The sequence below is a fragment of the Arvicanthis niloticus genome, chromosome 16, assembly GCF_011762505.2.
Source record: "Arvicanthis niloticus isolate mArvNil1 chromosome 16, mArvNil1.pat.X, whole genome shotgun sequence".
Classification (NCBI taxonomy): domain Eukaryota; kingdom Metazoa; phylum Chordata; class Mammalia; order Rodentia; family Muridae; genus Arvicanthis; species Arvicanthis niloticus.
The window spans coordinates 10685058-10704120 of NC_047673.1; the positions used below are offsets into that span (position 1 = coordinate 10685058).

Sequence of the window (19063 nt, forward strand, 5' to 3'; positions counted from 1 at the left end):
GAAAAACTTCAAACATCCCCCACCTCGCTCTCACTCTAATTTGCTCTCATCTATGTATGTATGTATGTATGTATGTATGTATGTATGTATCTATCTATCTATCTATCTATCTATCTATCGATCGATCTATCTATTTATCTATCCATCATCTATCATCTTTCTATCTATCTATCATCTATCATCTATCATCTTTCTATCTACCAACCTTTCTATTTATTTTTGAGAGGTTGATCTTACAACCACCATGATTTTCATTCCTTGCAAGTATAAGAATTCCAGGCATGAGCCTACATCTCTAGCTATGCTAAATTGAATCTACTGAACACTCACACCTTCTACATATGCAAGCACACATATGTGCATGAATGTGCTCAAAACCAAAGCTTGATATAAACTCCTTCATGAATGTCACCACATGATCCCAATAATTCTAAAGATTTTCTTTCTATAAATAAAATTAAAGAAGGTGTGTAGTCCACAATTTTCACTATTGACTGGACTTTCAACAGTCACTTAACATTCCTGAAAATCCAATTTCTCAAAATGAGAAGTACAGTAAAATCATCATGTTTTGTGTGCTAAAGTCAGTCCGAATGGCCCAGGAGTACATTCAAGTTATAATGAGGCATGTTGACAGAATATAAAGCCCTGTGTCCACTGGTATGAAGTTCCATCTTAATAACACACTATCATGTGGTCCCTTCAGAGCTCTCATTGTGAGTCTTTCCCCTGCACTCAGAATGGATGCTTACTGCATCTGGCAGAAGAACCTGGATCTGATAGGGCAGCCTTACTGATGTAGGGTGTGGAGGTGCCTGAAAGCTGAGAAGATTCTATTCCATGCAGAGCTTCAAAGATGAAAATTGACAGATTTGGGGCACTATCTCAGAGGGGTGCTCAGACTGTGATTCAAATATTGACTTGAAGGAAACAACAGGGAATCTGGTTCCTCCTGCTGGTCCCAGAAGCTCCAGGAAATGAGGGTGTTAACACCGAGTATGGTGTTAAGTAGCACTGTTGTGGCATGCTTGCTTTCTCAGTCTGGAATCCTTCATTTTAGTTTCATTAGGCTTTAATTAGAGAGCTCATAAAACCATTCAGGAACTATTAGAGTTTAGAAGGTGCATTTCAGAGACTCTAGAACGTTTACCCTGGACTGCATGGTTACACTCAATGCATGCATGCACGCACATGTCAGCTCCCACTCCACACAACTTGTACTCAGCACTTACACTTTAAAAAGACAACCAACATCTCTTCACAAAATACTGCAACACTCCCAGCATGGAGTGAGACACTGAGGCTTGAAATAGTCATCCCGAGGGTCAGGACCAGCTCCAGCTATCAAATAGCATGTGCAGATTGAAGATATATGGACACTTTTTGAAGATCCATAGAATCTGAACTCTAGCAAAAGACACTAAGCAAAGTAAAACTGGAGGGTTTTGAGGGACAGGACTTACTATTCCCATTATCAAAGTTAGTGTGGAGACTTCATCAATTCAGAGTCAGCTATATTACTGAAGAGAAGGCTCACAGATAAAGTGCTAGGATGAGGACCCAAATTTGCTCCCCCAGCACTCATGCACAAAGCTAAGCATGGGCTATGAATAACTGTAACTATAATGATAGTATGGGAGGGTGGAGATTTGTGAATTTCAGGACTTGCTGTCAAGTCTCTCTAACCAAACTAGTGAGCTCCAGGCTCAGAGAGACTCTGTCTCAAAAAGTAAGATGGTTAAAGGAGACACCTGACATTGGTTTCTAGGATCCACATGTACAAACATGCATGGTTAAGCACGAGCACACATACATGTATATACCTATCCACCAAAATATACATATAACATACATACATACATACATACAGACAGACAGACAGATACACACACACACACACATATGTATGCATATACATATAACAACCCCCCCACACATGCACACACACACACAGAAAGCATAAAAAGACACATACACAAAGACAGATACAAAGACACACATACAATACATGTGCATGTTTGTGGGCATGTGTGTGCACACATGCACATGCACACAGAGGGAGAGGGGGGAGCTTAAGTTTAAAAGTTCCATTTTCATGGGGTCTTCAGAAGGGAAAAGAAGAGGGAGCAGATCTTAAGAAAATTTGCAGCAAATCTTGGAAAAAGATGTGTCATGGGAAGCTGGTGGGGTGTTGGGAGAGCTAGTACACAAGAGAAAGCAGAGCATATTGATGATGAAGAAAAGGGAGAGGAAGTTACCTGGCCAGTCTACAACGCACAAGTCACACAGCCATCATCAAATGGAACAGTAAAGCTCAGACCCATATCTAATTTAAGATGTGAATTAAAACAAGAAGGCTGTATCTCTTTCTGCCCATACCATATGTTTAAAAAATGATCCTGAGTTGTACTTTTCTGGTCAGAGAAGATAAACAAACATGACTAATGACAAATGAAGTTCTGTAATATTAAGATAGATTTGGGGGGAGTGTCTTGGGGAGAGAAAGTCAGAAGAAATACACCATTCCACCACAGCCATCTGTGTTTTGTTATGTTGACTTTATGAGTGAGAAATTCCCTGTGCACTTGTACAAAACAGAACGGTCCCAGCACTGCTAGGCTGAACTGGTGAGTTACTGGACAATGTAGATGACATCAAAAGAGAGGAGCTGTGCTCAGAGATACCCCACAGTCACTAAAAATCTGGTGGATAACATAAAACAGCACCCAAACACCTTGTACTGTTAAGTTGGTATCCAGGCAGGATGTGTTTAAAATTATTGTAAAGCAAAATATGTATGCATGCTTATAAATTTTATTGGTGTATGTTTCTAATAATATCAAGTATCTCCAGGTAAAAGACAACAGCTTTTCTCACTTGTTTCTTTGTCATAGTTTATAAAGCACCTGCGATAAACACACATTATCTCCTAATAAGAAGCCACAGTTTAAAAGCATTGCCTCTTGAGCAAAGGATTTATACAGGTGTTAGTGGAGTAAACTGAGGTATCACTCTGGAAATACACTGCAGAGGGCACAACCCTCAAGTCTGAAAAGTGAAACTCACAGTGGAATGAAGAGCTAGTGTCTGTCTTCCTAGCATCTGACTTATATGCATGTAGGCATATCTAGTCCCTCAAATCCTTGGCTATTCAATTGTTGTAAATGATTTTCATCTGTCTTTGGAAGTGCAGTTTGAGACCAAGAAGGCCAATGAGTGCTTTGTGATGAGCTTAGGGATTTTTAGTTCTTGCTCAAAACTAGGTAAGTGATAGATAGTTATGTCAAAGGCTGCAGCGAAGCTAGGAAAGTGGTCCAATTTTACAATTAGGTCTCGACTATAGAAAAGATAAATTGCCTTTAAGAGGTTCATTTAAAGTTGCTTTTTAAGGGTTTCCTCCTTCATGAGATTAAAAGTATAAAAACGGAAGAAGATTAAATCATTATTTTAAACAACATAGACACACACACAACACATGCATACACAACAATTTGTAACACACACAACAATCACGTGGACAAAGACACAAGCACAGAGACAAACATACAATACACACTTAATACACACAACACAGACACAACACATATAGATACACACATATAATGCAGCTAAGCAGTTAAAGGCAGGGAGGAGAAGCTTCATTTGCAGGGACTTTCACAAAAGGGAAAAAAGAGATTCATAATAACAGCTGCATTTACTCTATTCTGAAAAATATTCAAAGCATCACAAGCCTCCTGTTAATGGGGTGAGCACTGAAAGGCTAACCGTGCTCACAGCTGAGGGATATGAGGATACACAGAAGGCTACTAAACAGGGATAGCTTTCCTGGAGGCCAGATGCTAATAATGGCTCTTGAATCTCATCTGTCTTCAAGGCCATAAAAGAGTCCCTCACTTTTCCACCACCACAGCCTTTTGTCACAGATCAATTGTATTCTACATTTTTCAAGCAGAATATCTAGAAGTACCAACTAAGCCAAATAGTTGGTTAAAAATAACATTTAATTAAATTTCATTTTGGAATTATAATTAAATACTCCAAATAGGTATTTTACGTTAAAATATTCAACAGAATGAAGGGCAATTTACATGTAATTCTTGTTTTAGATGAAAAAAATCTATTTTCCTAAAATCATATTTGTGAAAGATCATCTTAGATGTCTCTTACGACCATAGTTGACAAAGCCATTTGTTTCTACATTAATAAGTTGGATGGGGAATTTTAATTAGTGTTTTACATAATTTTATTATTTATTTTCATTTTCCTCAAAGGCAATATAATGTCTACTTTTTAGGATTCTATCTAAAATGTACAGATGTTATAAAAAAAAAAACCATACTTCTGAAAAGAGAAAGTGCTTTTCTTTGGTAGGTTTTCCTTGAAGGTGTGTTTTATATTAAAAAATATGGCCATCAGCAGCAGGCTTATAAATTTTGAGCCACATAAAATTTTAAGTCAGGATTGGTTGAAATATATTTACATAAGAAGTATTAAGGACAGGAAATGTTAGATAAATGTCAATTACCGTACATTAAAGAAACCACATCCTTTATTTCATCTAATAAAATAAAGATTTGCAATAAAACTTTGGCATTGTCTCAAAGAGCCCGAGGCCATTTAAGAAGTTCCTGAAACGTCCTCCTGAAGAAACAAAAGGTTAGCAGGCAGATTTGAAGCATAGACTGCATTCCTTTCCCAAGCATGACATTTCCACTTCCCGGGTTCAGTACCTATGCATGAAGGAGGGTCTGGCTGCCAGAAGAAGCGGTTGTTAAGCTGCACACAAGTGATCTTGGCTTGTCCTTGGAGCTGGTATCCAGGGTCACACTGGAAGGTGATGGTGTCTCCAGGTTCCCGGCTGTCGCCATAGCGGGTACCATTCTGTGGCATCCCAGGATCATTGCAGGTGGATGCAATAGAAGCTGGAACAAAGCAAAGAGGATCTGCTCAGGTGACTGAGACCCAGGCATCCACACTCGCTGGGTGGCTGCTGCCTCTAGGGCAAAGCACTCAGTTTTGGTTTAGTATACCAAATGTTTCTGGGGAGCTTGAGAAAAAGGAGTCTTCCTTGCGGGAGGATTCAGTGCTATGCACTTTGCTTCTGCTCATGATGAATAATTTTACCAAAATCTTATTGAAAGTTGGCCACTTATGAAATCCTAAATATCAATCTTATCACATTATACTTAGTAAATACTATACACACAGTCCCCTCTAGCTTGCCCTTCAATAATAATTTGTAAACATCACAATTTAAATAATTTAATTAAAGAACTCTAGTCTCAACCTGGAGACTACAAGTGCAAGGGGAAGGTGGGAAGGTTTCCTTCATGTGACTCATCACAGGGACTGCAGAAGTGGGCCAGGTGTCAGTCTTTTTTTTTTTTTTTTTGGTTTTTCGAGACAGGGTTTCTCTGTGTAGCCCTGGCTGTCCTGGAACTCACTCTGTAGACCAGGCTGGCCTCGAACTCAGAAATCCACCTGCCTCTGCCTCCCAAGTGCTGGGATTAAAGGCGTGCACCACCACCGCCCGGCGCCAGGTGTTAGTCTTATCAGAGGCAGCACAGAGCCACCGGCTACTACTTTCCAGGCAAAATGATCAATTACACATTTTTTAAGCTTTGTAATCTCGTCCCTTAGTCTTTAGAAAACACCAGAAGATATGTCCTTGGAAGTGAGAGGGAGGAGTGAGGAGGAAAAGCAGAAGGGAGAAAAGTGAAGGAAGTGGAGAGGTTGAAGAGAGAAGGGGAAGGAGAGAGGGAGGAAGGAAGGAAAGAAAGAAAGAAGAGGAGACTTGGCAAAATTGTTCATTGGGTTATGGGCTATCTGTCCAAGCATTAGGACCTACTTCTGTATCCCCAGCACCCATGCAAGAATCCAGCTATGCTGTGGCACTCAACTGCAACCCCAGTGCTGGGAAGTAGACACAGGAGGATGCTTATTCCCCACCCAGTCTAGGCAAAAAGGTAGTCCCAAGTACAATGAGTAGGCTTATCTCAATAAGTTAGTCATCTGATGCTAAACAGTCAGCCCTGAAAACATAAAAATCATAGAGATAACATTATTAAGGTGGAGTAGGTTTTCTATCTATCTATCTATCTATCTATCTATCTATCTATCATCTATCTATCTATAGATATAGATGCATATACATATTATATATACACATACATATACGTATGTATGTACATACATATATATGCCCAGACATGCACACAAAAACAAAAAGAGAGAAAAAAGAAAGGGAAGAGAGTGACAAGAATAAGGAAGTTAAAGATTTCAACAAGTGCTTGCAGGCTGCTCTGCACATTCGCAGAGGCTGCTGGAGTCAGAATACACTGGGCATGGTGTCCTGTTCCTGCTGGCAGTCATCAAAGCACACTCTTGAGATTATGTCGTATGGGCAGCCTTCCTACTCAGCCTAGGGAAGAGGGATATGCAGGAGCCAGAACTCACTCTAAGGTTCTGGACCCATCATCACATGGAACTTGATAGCCCAAGGAAAGAGTGACTATGTCCTCCCATTTCTATAGCAGCCCTGTGCTCTGTGCTGTACTTAACATTAGGAAAGAACACACAAAGACCCAAAGGGTCCTATTTACTAATTGTTGATCTTAGTGTCTGAACTATCGGTGTTCTCTGTTCAGGAAGTAGTCTCCTGTCCAATGCATTCAAGGATATTCCCTACTTTCTCTTCTATCAGGGTCAATGTATACTCACTTGTAAGTGGACATAAACTGTGAGGTAACAGATAATACTGCTGGGTCACTTTGGAAATCAATTTGGCAATTTCTCACACAATTAGGAATTGATTTACCTCAAGACCTAGCTATCCCACTCCTGTGCATATACCCAAAGGACACTTGCTCAGCTATGTTCATAGCAGCTTTATTCCTAATAGCCAGAACCTAAAAACAACATTGATGTCTATCACCCAATGAGTGAATAAAGAAAATATGGTGCATTTACACAATCTAGTATTACTTGGCCATTAAAAAAATAACATCATGAAATTCTCAGGCAACTGGATGAACTAGGAAAACAATCCCAAGTGAAATTATCCAGACCTAGAAAGATACCACAGATTCATAAACAAAAATAGCAATTAAAGGTCTCAATACTATATTTGTGTTCCCCTGAGACTTCAAGAATCAGTTATTCACAGTCTAATTTACTCTTAGTATTATCATCCAAGCTTCAAGAATGATAGTTCATTACGCTTTGAGTATTCACTTGTTTTCCCAGCCCAAGGTTTCAAATGCTTCCACAATCCCCTCACAAAACGACATGGTCAGATCATTATGCTTCACTTCTGGTACCAACTATGTTCTTGTTTTGTGTCTGTTGCTATGATATAGAGCATAATCAAATTAACTTAAGAGAAGAGACAATTATTTCAGTTTACACTTCCAGGTCACAGATCATCATTGGAGGAACTCAGAACAGGGAGCCCAGCAGTGCGATGCTGCTTACTAGCTCCACCTCTGGACCATGCTCAGTTAGCTTTCTTACACAGATCAGGGCTACCTGCCTAGGGATAGTTTTGTCCAGATGACTGGGTGCTCCCACACCAATTATCAATTAGGACAATCTCTTTCAGTGCTGGTTGCCTAGGCCATCTGATGTGTACAGATTCTCATTTAAGGTTTCTGTTTTCTATGTGACCCCAGGTTATATCAAGATGACAATAACACTTTCCTAAACATTGAAAGAATCTGGTCAGATAAGATGAACATACATCATTCAGATTTCCTCTGAGATCCCCCTGCGTGTCTCTGCAGGACAGCAGGATTAGCAATGACATACCATAAACAAGCTTTTATCACAATCAGAAACTGCGTATTCTGAATGTAGAGAATTGCAGAACATATTCCCTTACCCCAAGAACTATTAAAATTCTTCCAACTGAAGTTATATTTGTGCAATGCTAGCTCACATGGACCCCTGACTATCCTTTAATAGTAAGAGGTTTGATGCCTCTTTGAAGATGTCCTTTACACTAAGCTTTTCCTTGGAATATTTGCAATAATAATAAACATTAGCAGCTGAGGTCTTTGAAAGTCATGCTTTCGTGCAGCCTGTGTTGCGTGATAAATGGAAATACTAGATCCAAATAACTCTCAATACTTCCAGCTATCGGGTGCGTATAATAGGCTAGCTACATGTGTGCCTAATAGGATGTTCCTGTTGCTTGCACACTTTCAAGGATTATTGGAGATTACCAGTCAGCCCACCATCGAGGCTTAGTCCAGTTGAAATGAACTTGCAACTCTTAGACTTTTGGAATTGTAAAATAAAAAATAAAAAGCACCCAAGGTTATCCAGATTGGATTTAAAAAGTAATCAGGACAGTTGAGGAAGGAGAAAGAAAACAATTTTCAACAAAGCTAAAAGAAATATGTGGGTTGCATATTTGAAACAAACTTTACTTTATTCTCCTTTAGTTATGAATCAAGGACAGCTATTCCTTGGGAAAGGCTATATACCTCATTGTTCAAAAGTCAGAAAGACTCCCAGCTACAGATGGTATCATGGGCAGGGATTGCTCCAGATAGGACCTGAGAGTCTCAATCTTTCAAGCTTCTCACTATCAAGAAGGAATGGATGCATTTGATGCTACCCATTTCACAACAGTCTCTTAGGGAAGGGGATGCATCCTGAAATGACTGATGTTCAAATTTCTGGTTTACCATGATCAACAGAATGTTCTAAGTCCTATAGAGACCATTATCCAACCATTGTCTACCTGAAGGACACAGCATTAGAAGACAGAACCATCCCACACATTTGAACAATGACTACATACTTAAGTCCTAAGTGCCTGTGACACAAATGACATTTTGTTGGTGATTCACAGCAGTTAAAGTGCAGTGATGCTAACCTTCTGCTAGGTAGTCAATTTGTCCTTGGGCAAATCTCTAACTAGGTGGTCAATTTGACCCTAGAGACTTTGTGAAATATAATTATTAATTATATAAAAGTAATTTTTCTGTTTTATTAGAACAGATAGATAATAAGAATTTAGACTACATCCTTTTAAATGAATAAAGTTCTCCATACATGCCTTTACATCATCATTTAAGACATATTTGTTGACTAAGTTTATAAAATAAGTGACCCTTTATGTTCATGGTTTCTGATCCATGAACTTGAAAATTGTGTCTATGTTGGACATGAACAGACATATTTGCCTTGCCATCTCTCTTAGCACAGTACAGTGTAAGACTGTTTAGAGAATATCCCATTGTACTAAGTATTGCATAAATCTAGAGACGATTTAAAGGTCATATGAAAATGTACTCAGTTATTTTCAAGTACTACAACATGTTGTGTCAGGGGCTCAATCACCCACAAATTATGATATCTTATGAGGGTGGAGGAACCAGTTCAGAGGCTACTGAGGAACTGAGGTGATAGCCTGCTTAATATGCTTTCATTATTGAAAACCCTCTAATGTAGTTCTCTATGGAGATGTGATGCTTTGACATCTACATAAACATAAAATGGTGTTGCTACACACCACACTCAGAAACACACATAGATAAAATTCATTGTGCAACCTGAGTACTAAGTAAAAAAATGTATCTCCCATAAGTGAGATGGCTACTCTATTTGGAATGGGCTAACAGTTTGCAGTGTACAACATGGGGGTCATGAGGCAGGTGCCTGGAAGAAGACACTATTTGCTCTGTGAGCACATAGTTACAGGTGTATGTGCCTGTGTATATGCATACTTGGGTGTGTGCATGCTTATTTTCATGGATATATATGTGTATATGTATGTATGTAGTACATGTACACATACCTATGTGATGTAGATATACATATATGTTCATATGTATATGTGTGCATGTGTATATATGCACATAGACTTATGTGTGAGTGTGCATGCATATATTTGTGTGTACATATGTATGGCTATATATGTATATGTCTGTGTTTACACAAACACATATGGATATATATATATATCCATATATATATATATATATATATATATATATATATATATATATATATGCGCCTGCATGGGTACATACATGGATATGTGCATAAGCATGCATATATATATATATGCATGCATATGCATATATTTGTGTGCATATATGTGTATATAAGTATATATAAATATGAATATGTACATTGCGCATGTGTATACATGTTCCTGGACATATGCTTCTATACGGATTAATATCCTACATCATGACAGGCTCCTTTTTTCATGTGTCAGGTTTATAAAGCCTTGGAACTGGTGTGACTTCAGAGTTGTTCTTTTGGTATACAGATATAGGTCAGGTCCTACCTATAGTACTGGGGGAAGCACTAGCTTATGTTTCCATGGAGACTAGTTCTTTATAACAGGCTATAGGTCTGCAGAAGCATAAAGTAATTTGTTTGCTCAAGGAACTTATGGGGGAAAGGGGATGCATTTGCAGCTGGTGGGCCCAAGAGTTTACATTGTAAGTCATGTTTAGGTCACCTCCAGCTAGATAGAGGTATCTCTGTCTGAGGAAATTCAGAGTCCTTGGGTACAAAGTGTTGATCCTGAGTGGACATGTGGGCATTAAGGAATCAGTCCCTTCCCTTCTCTGGCTGAGAGTTTGAGCATCAGAAGCTCAGAGAATGAAAGGCAAGTGATTGTTCTTTGGGAAATGAGGCTTGGATACACACATGAAGAATGAAATTGGAAACCCAAGGTCAGGACATAGGCAGAGTGCCATGGTGAAAGATGTCAGTGGTGACAGCACTTAGCAGAGGAACTCTGTGTCCTTGGGAACCTCTCTAGCTCCACCCATTCTGGGCACGAAGTCCATAGCTGAGCTCTCTGGGACAGTGTGTGCCCCACACCTTCCTTCTCAGGGTTTTCTTGAGAAACAGGATTCCTCCAGAGAAGATAGTTGGTCTTCAGTGAATAGAGGGCAGAGAGGAGTATCAGATAATCCACCTCAGAGGACAGGGTCAGGCCAGTGCTGAGTTAGAAAGCATATTGTGAATTCTTTCATTTATCACCAGGGTGAACACATTGTTCATTTACCACCTTTGTGCATGGCTCCACTTCCCCAAATTAAAATCCTGGCTGTTTTCCATGGCTATCTCCTTTCCACCTCACATATTCATTCAAGTGTGACCTATCCCCATAGAGAAACATCCCTCACTCCCCACTTGTCCTGGATCTATGACAGAAATTAGAGCAAGCAGGGCTTTTAACTTCCTGTCTTGCTGGAGGATAAACCAGACACCCAGATGACTGGCTCACCTCACATGCTGCAGGACACAAACTATTCAGGTTGAATGAGGAGCTGATATACTGAATAGTCACTTATGCAAGCTTGAGAAAAAAAATCAAAACAACAACAAAAACCCAACAATACAGAAAAACAAAATAAAACAAAACAAAACAAAAAAACCCACTGCCAATTGAATAGGGAGATTATTTACAGGTGTAAAACTTGAACAAGTAACTCTGAAGGCAACTAGCACTTTCCACATACAACAGCTACAATATAATCCTGGACAAGTGTAAAATGAAAACTGATTTAAATAAAAACACTGGGGCTAGAGAGATGACTCAGTGGTTAAGAGCACTGGCTGCTCTTAAAACAAAAACAAAAATAAGTACCAAGGTTTGGTTCATGACACTCAGCTGCTTGTAACTTCAGTCCCAATGGGGTCTGACCCCCACTTCTGATCTTTACAGGTACCAGAAAAACATGGATTCCAGAAGAATAAAGCCAGGGAAATCATCCATAGGCATAAAATAAAATTGTTTAACAAAACCCCAGTACCAGGCATGAGAATTCTCCTTTAAATCTATTAGTAAGGAGACTACAAGTAACTTCAAAACAAGGTAGGCCTTGGCTGTAGCCTTTGGCTGCCTTCCAGAGGTGGAGGGTAGGTCTTATCTCTGAAGACACCACGACTGTAAACCTCATTTCTGTGATAGTACCAGAAGGTTCTATGAAAGCTTCCAAGCGATGACACTTGTGGAACATAGTGGTGAGTAGCAAGGCAAGAGATCCCTAGAGGTACAATAGTGGCACCGATAATCTGGTAGTAACCAACAGCTGTCTAATTGTCTTAAGCCTTTCTTAACTGGAGATAAGTTTTGCCTGGTCCCAGAATTCTAGTTGACTACCCAGGGGTCATGGTTCTTAGAAGGAAATATATTATTCCCACTTTGCTAAACCAGAGTAATTTCTAACTGCATTCTAAAACATATCCCTTTATCTACAGATAAGTGTTAACTTTTACTGCTCATCAAAGGAGATCCCTTTTCTCTCACTAACTTTGTTTTCAAGATGGATTTTATGTTAAAACTATGTGTCCATGTATAGATATATGCACATGAGTACAGTTGTCTCAGAAGGCCAGTGATATGGGATGTTCTGGAGCTGAGTTACACAATTGTGAGCTACCTGATGCGGAAAATTATATACATATGGCATAATTATTTGCTTTGACATCTGGAAGAGGGAAACATGTTGCTTATTCTAATTTTCTTAATCTAAATGATTTCTGCATCAGTTTTCTGATTTCATTTAATGCTTTATTTTTACAGATGTTAACTAACCTGCATTTGTATAACATGTTTGAGAATATACTACAAGTACTATTGCTGAGCTAATCAGATAAATTAAAGTTAAAATATAGCAAATTTATAAATAAGACATAGATTATAACTGAAATTATACTCTATTACAGACTACTATTGGAATGTACAAAGCATATTGCAGGACACAGATTATTATATAAAATGTGATCCAGAAAAAAAAAAAAAAAAAGCACACACTAACTCTGTACCCAAATGTTACCCATCTCAGTCATGGTAGATGTGCACTTTCCTTCTCCAGTGCTTCCTTGCCACCGAGCAATCTACCATATTTCAGATAAGAACACACACACAGCTTTTAAGATTTAATCTATGCATTAGGAAAAGCTTTATTCCCATCTGATCATTTTTTCTCACCATATGTATTCATCCATTCTTACTCTTTACTCTCATCTTGTTCATTCACAGCCACCAAGGAATCATCTGTAGTGCCTTTATTTTGCTTTCTATTCTCAACAGCCTTGACACTGGCTTTCAGTTATCAACCCTACAAGACCTCTGTCCCCTGGCCACCCTTGTACTGTCAATATCAAGGGCCACTGCATCAGTTGAGTATATCTCTAATTTCCTTACTTACCAAAGAATAGCCCTGCATGCTTCCCAACCAAAGTTATCGACTTATGCAGTTCCATCCATGGGACAGGGTCCATATTGAAACATTTCCTTACAACTCTTGACAAACACAAAGACAGTATGTCAACTAAGAAGATGTGCATATTTCTCAAAGCTTAGTAACATGCAAAAGGAAAATTGGTCTGTTTTAGAAGTGGGTTGTATTTTTATTCATTCTCCTATGCTAGGAAGCCATCCATAATATTCTGAGAACCCACTATGTGCTGAGGTATACTAGAACTAAGAAGAAAATAAAGTTTTCTCCTTGTAGAGCTTAGATTTATGTGGGTTAGTAAAAGCAAAATTGTCAAATCAAGTAAATATAAGGTCTATTAAAAGATGTTGTGGAAAGACAAAAAGAGAGAGAAGAGAAACTGAGAGGAAAGGAAGAAAGAAGGGAGGGAGGGAAGACAGAGAGAGACACACACAGAGAGACAGAGAGAGACACAGAAAGACACAGAGAGACACAGAGAGAGAGCAGATCTTTATCTCCTCAGGTTGATGATTGCCTGTGTGATGTTACAGAGAGATCTCTCACCCTAGGTTAGCACTGTCAGTCGTCTTGCCAGGGCTGGCCTCATTTTCACGCTTTCCTCTGTTCTTCAGCCTTTGTCATGGGGCAGCATGGAGAAACTTACCAGATGCAAGTTCTAGGGCCTTAACCTTTGCAGCCTCAGATTCTAGATCTTTGTCTCTTCAAACCAATTGTGAATTACCTGTATTACAGCAGCAGATGGGAAGACCATGCATCAGGCCCAAGGGTAATATAACATTCTGGAACCTGGTGGTTCCCAATGAACTCTTTAAAGAAGGCTCCTTAAGGTAATAATGAATGGACAAGCCATGTAGGTGCCAAGACAGTGGCACAGAGGATGTGCTGTATCCATTTTAACTCTAAGTGGTGAGAGGGTTTCACCCCCTCAAGAGTGGAAGGGCACCTGGAGCTGGGTGTTGGGGGAGGTGATTAAAGGACAGGGAAGAAGCTGAGGTTGAGAGGGGGTGTACCCTCAGGTAGAAGGGATCTTGGTTTTGTCTGAGCTCTGAATATGGTACAGGACTTGAGTTTAATGTGAGAGAGATAGAGCCATAATCAGAATGCACTATGGAGGGGCTGTGAAGTGGGAGAGAATTGGGGAGCTTTGTGAGTGACTACAGCAGAAACAAGGGAGAGGTTGGGCAACTGAGTGCTGTGTGGATTGAAGAGGAAGGGGGCCCCTCTTCTTTATTGGTTTAACGAGGACCACAAAGTGTCCTGATAGAGTACTACACATTGGAAATTTGAAGTTGAGGAAGGCTCCAGTCTGCCTTCCATCACGTTTCACACTCCAGTCTAAAAACAATATAACATCAGTTAGTCAACTAGATTCTGACCTGAGGACAATGTTCCATGCAAATTGAGGGAGATAGCTCCCAAGTGAAGGAATGAGGATACCTAAAAATGTGAGAGGCATGTGGGTTATAGGTTCCAAATGTTCAAAAAAGAGCCATTCTTCCTGGAAGCTTCAGCAGAATGACCAAGGTCAAAGGGGTTCCACTCATAATAGTGCAGAACAGAAAAATAACTCACATGGTCTTCCACGTGCATGATTAAAGTATGCTGATGTAAACTGTTATAGCCCCTGCATTGAGTAATTCAAATAAACACAACCAACTGCTGACTATAGAGATACCAAGGTCAGTTTCCACAGAGTCACATGGGAAACAAGGACAACCCCAGAGCTGGATACTGCCTGAGCCTTCCACAATATGGTAAAATAATCAAAATGACAAAAGAGCAGGAACAGATGTTGACACCAGGGTTATTAGCAGGTAGATCATCTCTGTCTCCTTCAGGGTGCCCCAGATTGTCATTTTAACTTCCTCCCAAAACCCATCACCTCAGTCAAGCAGTTGTGGTAAGTTTGCAAACACTATGCGGTTCTCCACACAAAGGGCATACTCCTAACTCTACCACTGAGTCTCGAAACTACCTCAGAATTGATCATACTTAGAAAGCCACACATACATGATGGGACTTGTGTGGCTGTGAAGTGAGTATCTAGGTGTGTGTGTGTGTGTGTGTGTGTGTGTGTGTGTGTGTGACTGGCCTGGCCATACATATTATATTGAGTACTTGCTTTGCTGCATGTAGTTTTCATTACAGGAAATCATATGCGCACACATATTTAATTTAAAAATCCAAAATTTCCCGAACTTGTCACACAAATCTTGCATTTCTGAATGTTCTTTTGTGGTAGAAGGTCTGGTAGTTTCAAGTTGTAAAATTCCTGTAACTGTTGACAGATTTGAAGAAACACAAGCTCTGCTTACAGCAGGTCATGGTGGCTGCTTTCTTTTGGATAATAAGCATTTAAACAACATCAAACCACACAAAAGCCTATTGCAGTTAACACAATTCCTATTACCCAGGAGGCTGGTGCTGTAAGCCAGAAGAAAGACAAGATGAATAAGTAAAAGGACAAGGATTCCCCAGACAGATGTGTACAACATCCTAGAACACGAAAGGGTTTAGCTTGTGAGAGGAAATGGAAGTATTAAGATACATGTGTAGACAGAGACACTGGTACAAATAGTGTTAGGCATACTTAGGACATGGCCTTACCAGGGCTATTGCTTCCACATAGTAAATTATATTGTTTCTTTTTGTTCTAAGATGTGGTTTTATTTTTATGGATGTATGTGAGGGGGTGGGAGGGTATGGGTGTGTATGTGTATGGGGGTTAGGTTTGGGGTTGTCTGTCTGTCTCTGTCTTCATGTGTTCTCTCTCTTTCTCCCTTTTCTCTCTTCTCTCTCTCTCTCTCTCTCTCTCTCTCTCTCTCTCTCTCTCTCTCTCTCTCTCTTTCTCTCTCTCTCTCTGTGCTGGGTGTGTGCATGTGTATGTTGGAGTTGCTAGGTGTCCACAGATGCCAATAAGAGGGTATTGGGTCTTTTAGAACTGCAGTTACAGACTGTTATGAACTACCTCCATATAGGTACTGGGATCTGAACTCTAGTCCTGTGTGAGAGCAGCAAAGGTTCTCGACTGCTGCACTATTGCTCTAATGCTGTGAATTTGCTTCTGTGATCTTGCCTATTGATATATACTTACTGGCGATGAAAACACGCTTTGTAGTATATCTACGATACCGATAAGTATTTGTAACTGGAAAACTTCACGAAATAAATGAACCACTCTGATTTCATAGTATAGCCATACACATTTCATTAAAGGCAAGAACCCAGTAGGAATCCCATGAAAATGTTTGAAGATAATTAAGAGAGAATATACTATTCCAGAAGGTTGCTGATACAGCTGTTAAGCCAGGCTGTATCACTCCTCTCCTGTACACACCCCACACATGTACATCTCTTTCTACTTGGGAATTCAGCTGCATTTAACCTTTTGTAGCTATCTTTATAATTATCCTCTTGTTTAACCATGTTTCATAGTTACATTCTAATGTCATCTTTCATACATTGTAGCGTTAGCTCTTTATTTATCTCGAACACGACACAATAAGCCATGGAAAGGGAGTGTATCAGAGCTCAACAAGTATGCCATTATCTTTCTAGTCTTGGAAATACATCCAGTGATGTCTTCTACATAGGACACAATGTGGTTAATCAAATTTGATCATGTCAAACACGGGGACACAAGAGACTAACAGCTGAGGTTTTTAAATGGGTTTCTCCACGCCATGTTTACGTATGTGAATTATTGTGCATTGCTGATAGTCTATACCCGTTATAAACTCAAGCAAGCATCTCACAAAAGGGCAGCTATAAATATGCAGGGATAAAAAAATTAATTAGTAATTTTCGTTTCATCACATCAAAAATAAAAGAACTTTTAGAAAGTTAAATATCTTTGCTTTTTGGTGTTTAAAATCTGTATGCTATTTGAGCCTATTTTAAAATGCTTTACGCTCAATAGAAATTAAAATTTTAAATGCCCTCAAATTAGATTTCCATATTCATGAACTACAAGGTCCTTTGTTCAGTTTTTTTAGATTAACTTTCTTTATAACAAATAAAACCAAAACAACTGAAAATGTTAACTCTTATGTGAAGACCCTCTTGAAAACATTTATTCATGTCTCTTATTATAGTTAACTTGATTCTCAGCTCCCTTGTTGCTGCAAGCAATGACAATGCTTTTATTGACAGAGGTGGACTAGAGGTGGGGCAATCATTAATGGCTTCCATTAAGCCTCCTGGAATCTGCCTATGTGTCACTAGGAACAGGTGCTTGGTTCACAATGTCGGGAGGTTCATCGCCTTAGCTGCTAGCAGCATGCAAATATCCACCAGCCCAGTAACCCTGGCACAGAAACATGCTATTCAGGCTTTTACTGTTCCTCCCGCTTCTCAGTCAAAACTGCAGGATTGTGACTGTCCTGCCAAGCAGGCATCAGGAGAATCACTCTGTTGTCTGTTTGAATTGAGTGTTGTGAAGCAGGAGGCCAAAGAGAGGGGGAAATCTAATTTGAGAACCGCGGACTGAATCGTTTATCACAAAATGCTTCCCTGGTGTCAGCGTGCCTCCAGAGCTGAGAATAAGTAATCACAATCCAGTGTTTGGAGGAAACACATCAAAGTGCCTTTGTGTCCCCACCTTTGTGGGTATGCTTGCTAAAACTGCGCCGCAGTAAAAAGAGTGTTAAGTCCTAATTTAGCCTAATTAACTAGGAGACAGATGCTAATGGAATCTGGTATACATACTTGAGGTTACAGGCTGCGGCAAATGGAGCCATGCCCAGTCACAAGGAGTGGGCTTATTTTGCCTAGTCTGAATATTACATAACTATGAGCAGTGTGCATCTACATCTGAGATTCCTCTACTCTTACACAGTTCATAGTAAATGCAAGTGGGCTTTATTATACCTATAGTTATGTGTATACTGTACATGTTATTAAATTATACACACACACATATACACACACATCCTATTTTCTTTGCAACTAGTGCAAAAGCTGCTTATATATAATACATATATATGTATATATTATAAAATATATATAATATATGTAATATATATATATATATATATATATATATATATATATATATATATTATATCCCTAGTGATTTTTAACCATCTGAGTAAGAATGTGCATTATTCTAGGGGGAAATGTCTTCAAGCTCCTTTAAGATGCAAGTCCACATATGTCTCATTAAGGTAGGGTTTCTGGGTAATCAGAGCTCACTAACAATTGTGAATATTGGAACAAACACGCACTTCGAAAAACCATAGCACCATCAGAACTAATAGCCAGAAAGAAAGGAATGAGAAGAAATTAGTCCAAGGACATGCATTGGATGAAAAAGTGAAGACAAAATGCCATCAGGTGCCAGGTAGGAGACAGGTGGTAAATATGGCTGCCTAGGTATCAGGTCAACATTCTCTGGACAGAAGGAATAATCATCATGACTGTCTGAAGGAGGAGGATGACATTCATATAAAGGAGTCTCCCGCTGCTCTGAGGTTTCCTCATGGGAGCAGTAGTTATGTGCAACTTGGAAGTGAGCACCCCAGCAGGCAGGAGAAGTGACTGGGTCATAGAGGAACAAGGCGTTCCACAGAGAGGGTCAAAAGCAAGGAAGCAGGACATGGAGCATGAGTGAAGAGAGAAAGGAGAGAGAACCTGGGCTTACCACTCTGAGCACAGAGCCAACTCGGAATCTCTTCTGAGCGGTGGGCTCACATTCCACCGTAACTCACAATCTAGAGGCTCTCCCATACAGGATTAGCTTGGTCTTATTTGCTCTCTGAGGTTAAAATAAATGCTTTCCTAAGATCAAAGTCAATGTGGTTGGGCTTAGTATCATGAACTGATCTTTTTGATGGGGACTGGGATAA

General features: G+C 39.6%; 1 protein-coding gene across 2 annotated transcripts in view; it reads right to left on the bottom strand.

The window, feature by feature from the left end:
- The window catches only part of Csmd1 (CUB and Sushi multiple domains 1), a 1522453-nt gene that overhangs the window by 185608 nt on the left and 1317782 nt on the right, over nt 1-19063 (bottom strand). For both annotated transcript variants that reach the window (XM_076913874.1, XM_034520246.2), the window contains exon 27: nt 4731-4922. In XM_076913874.1, coding sequence (XP_076769989.1) covers nt 4731-4922 — 192 coding nt within the window. The remainder of the gene's footprint in view (nt 1-4730; nt 4923-19063) is intronic.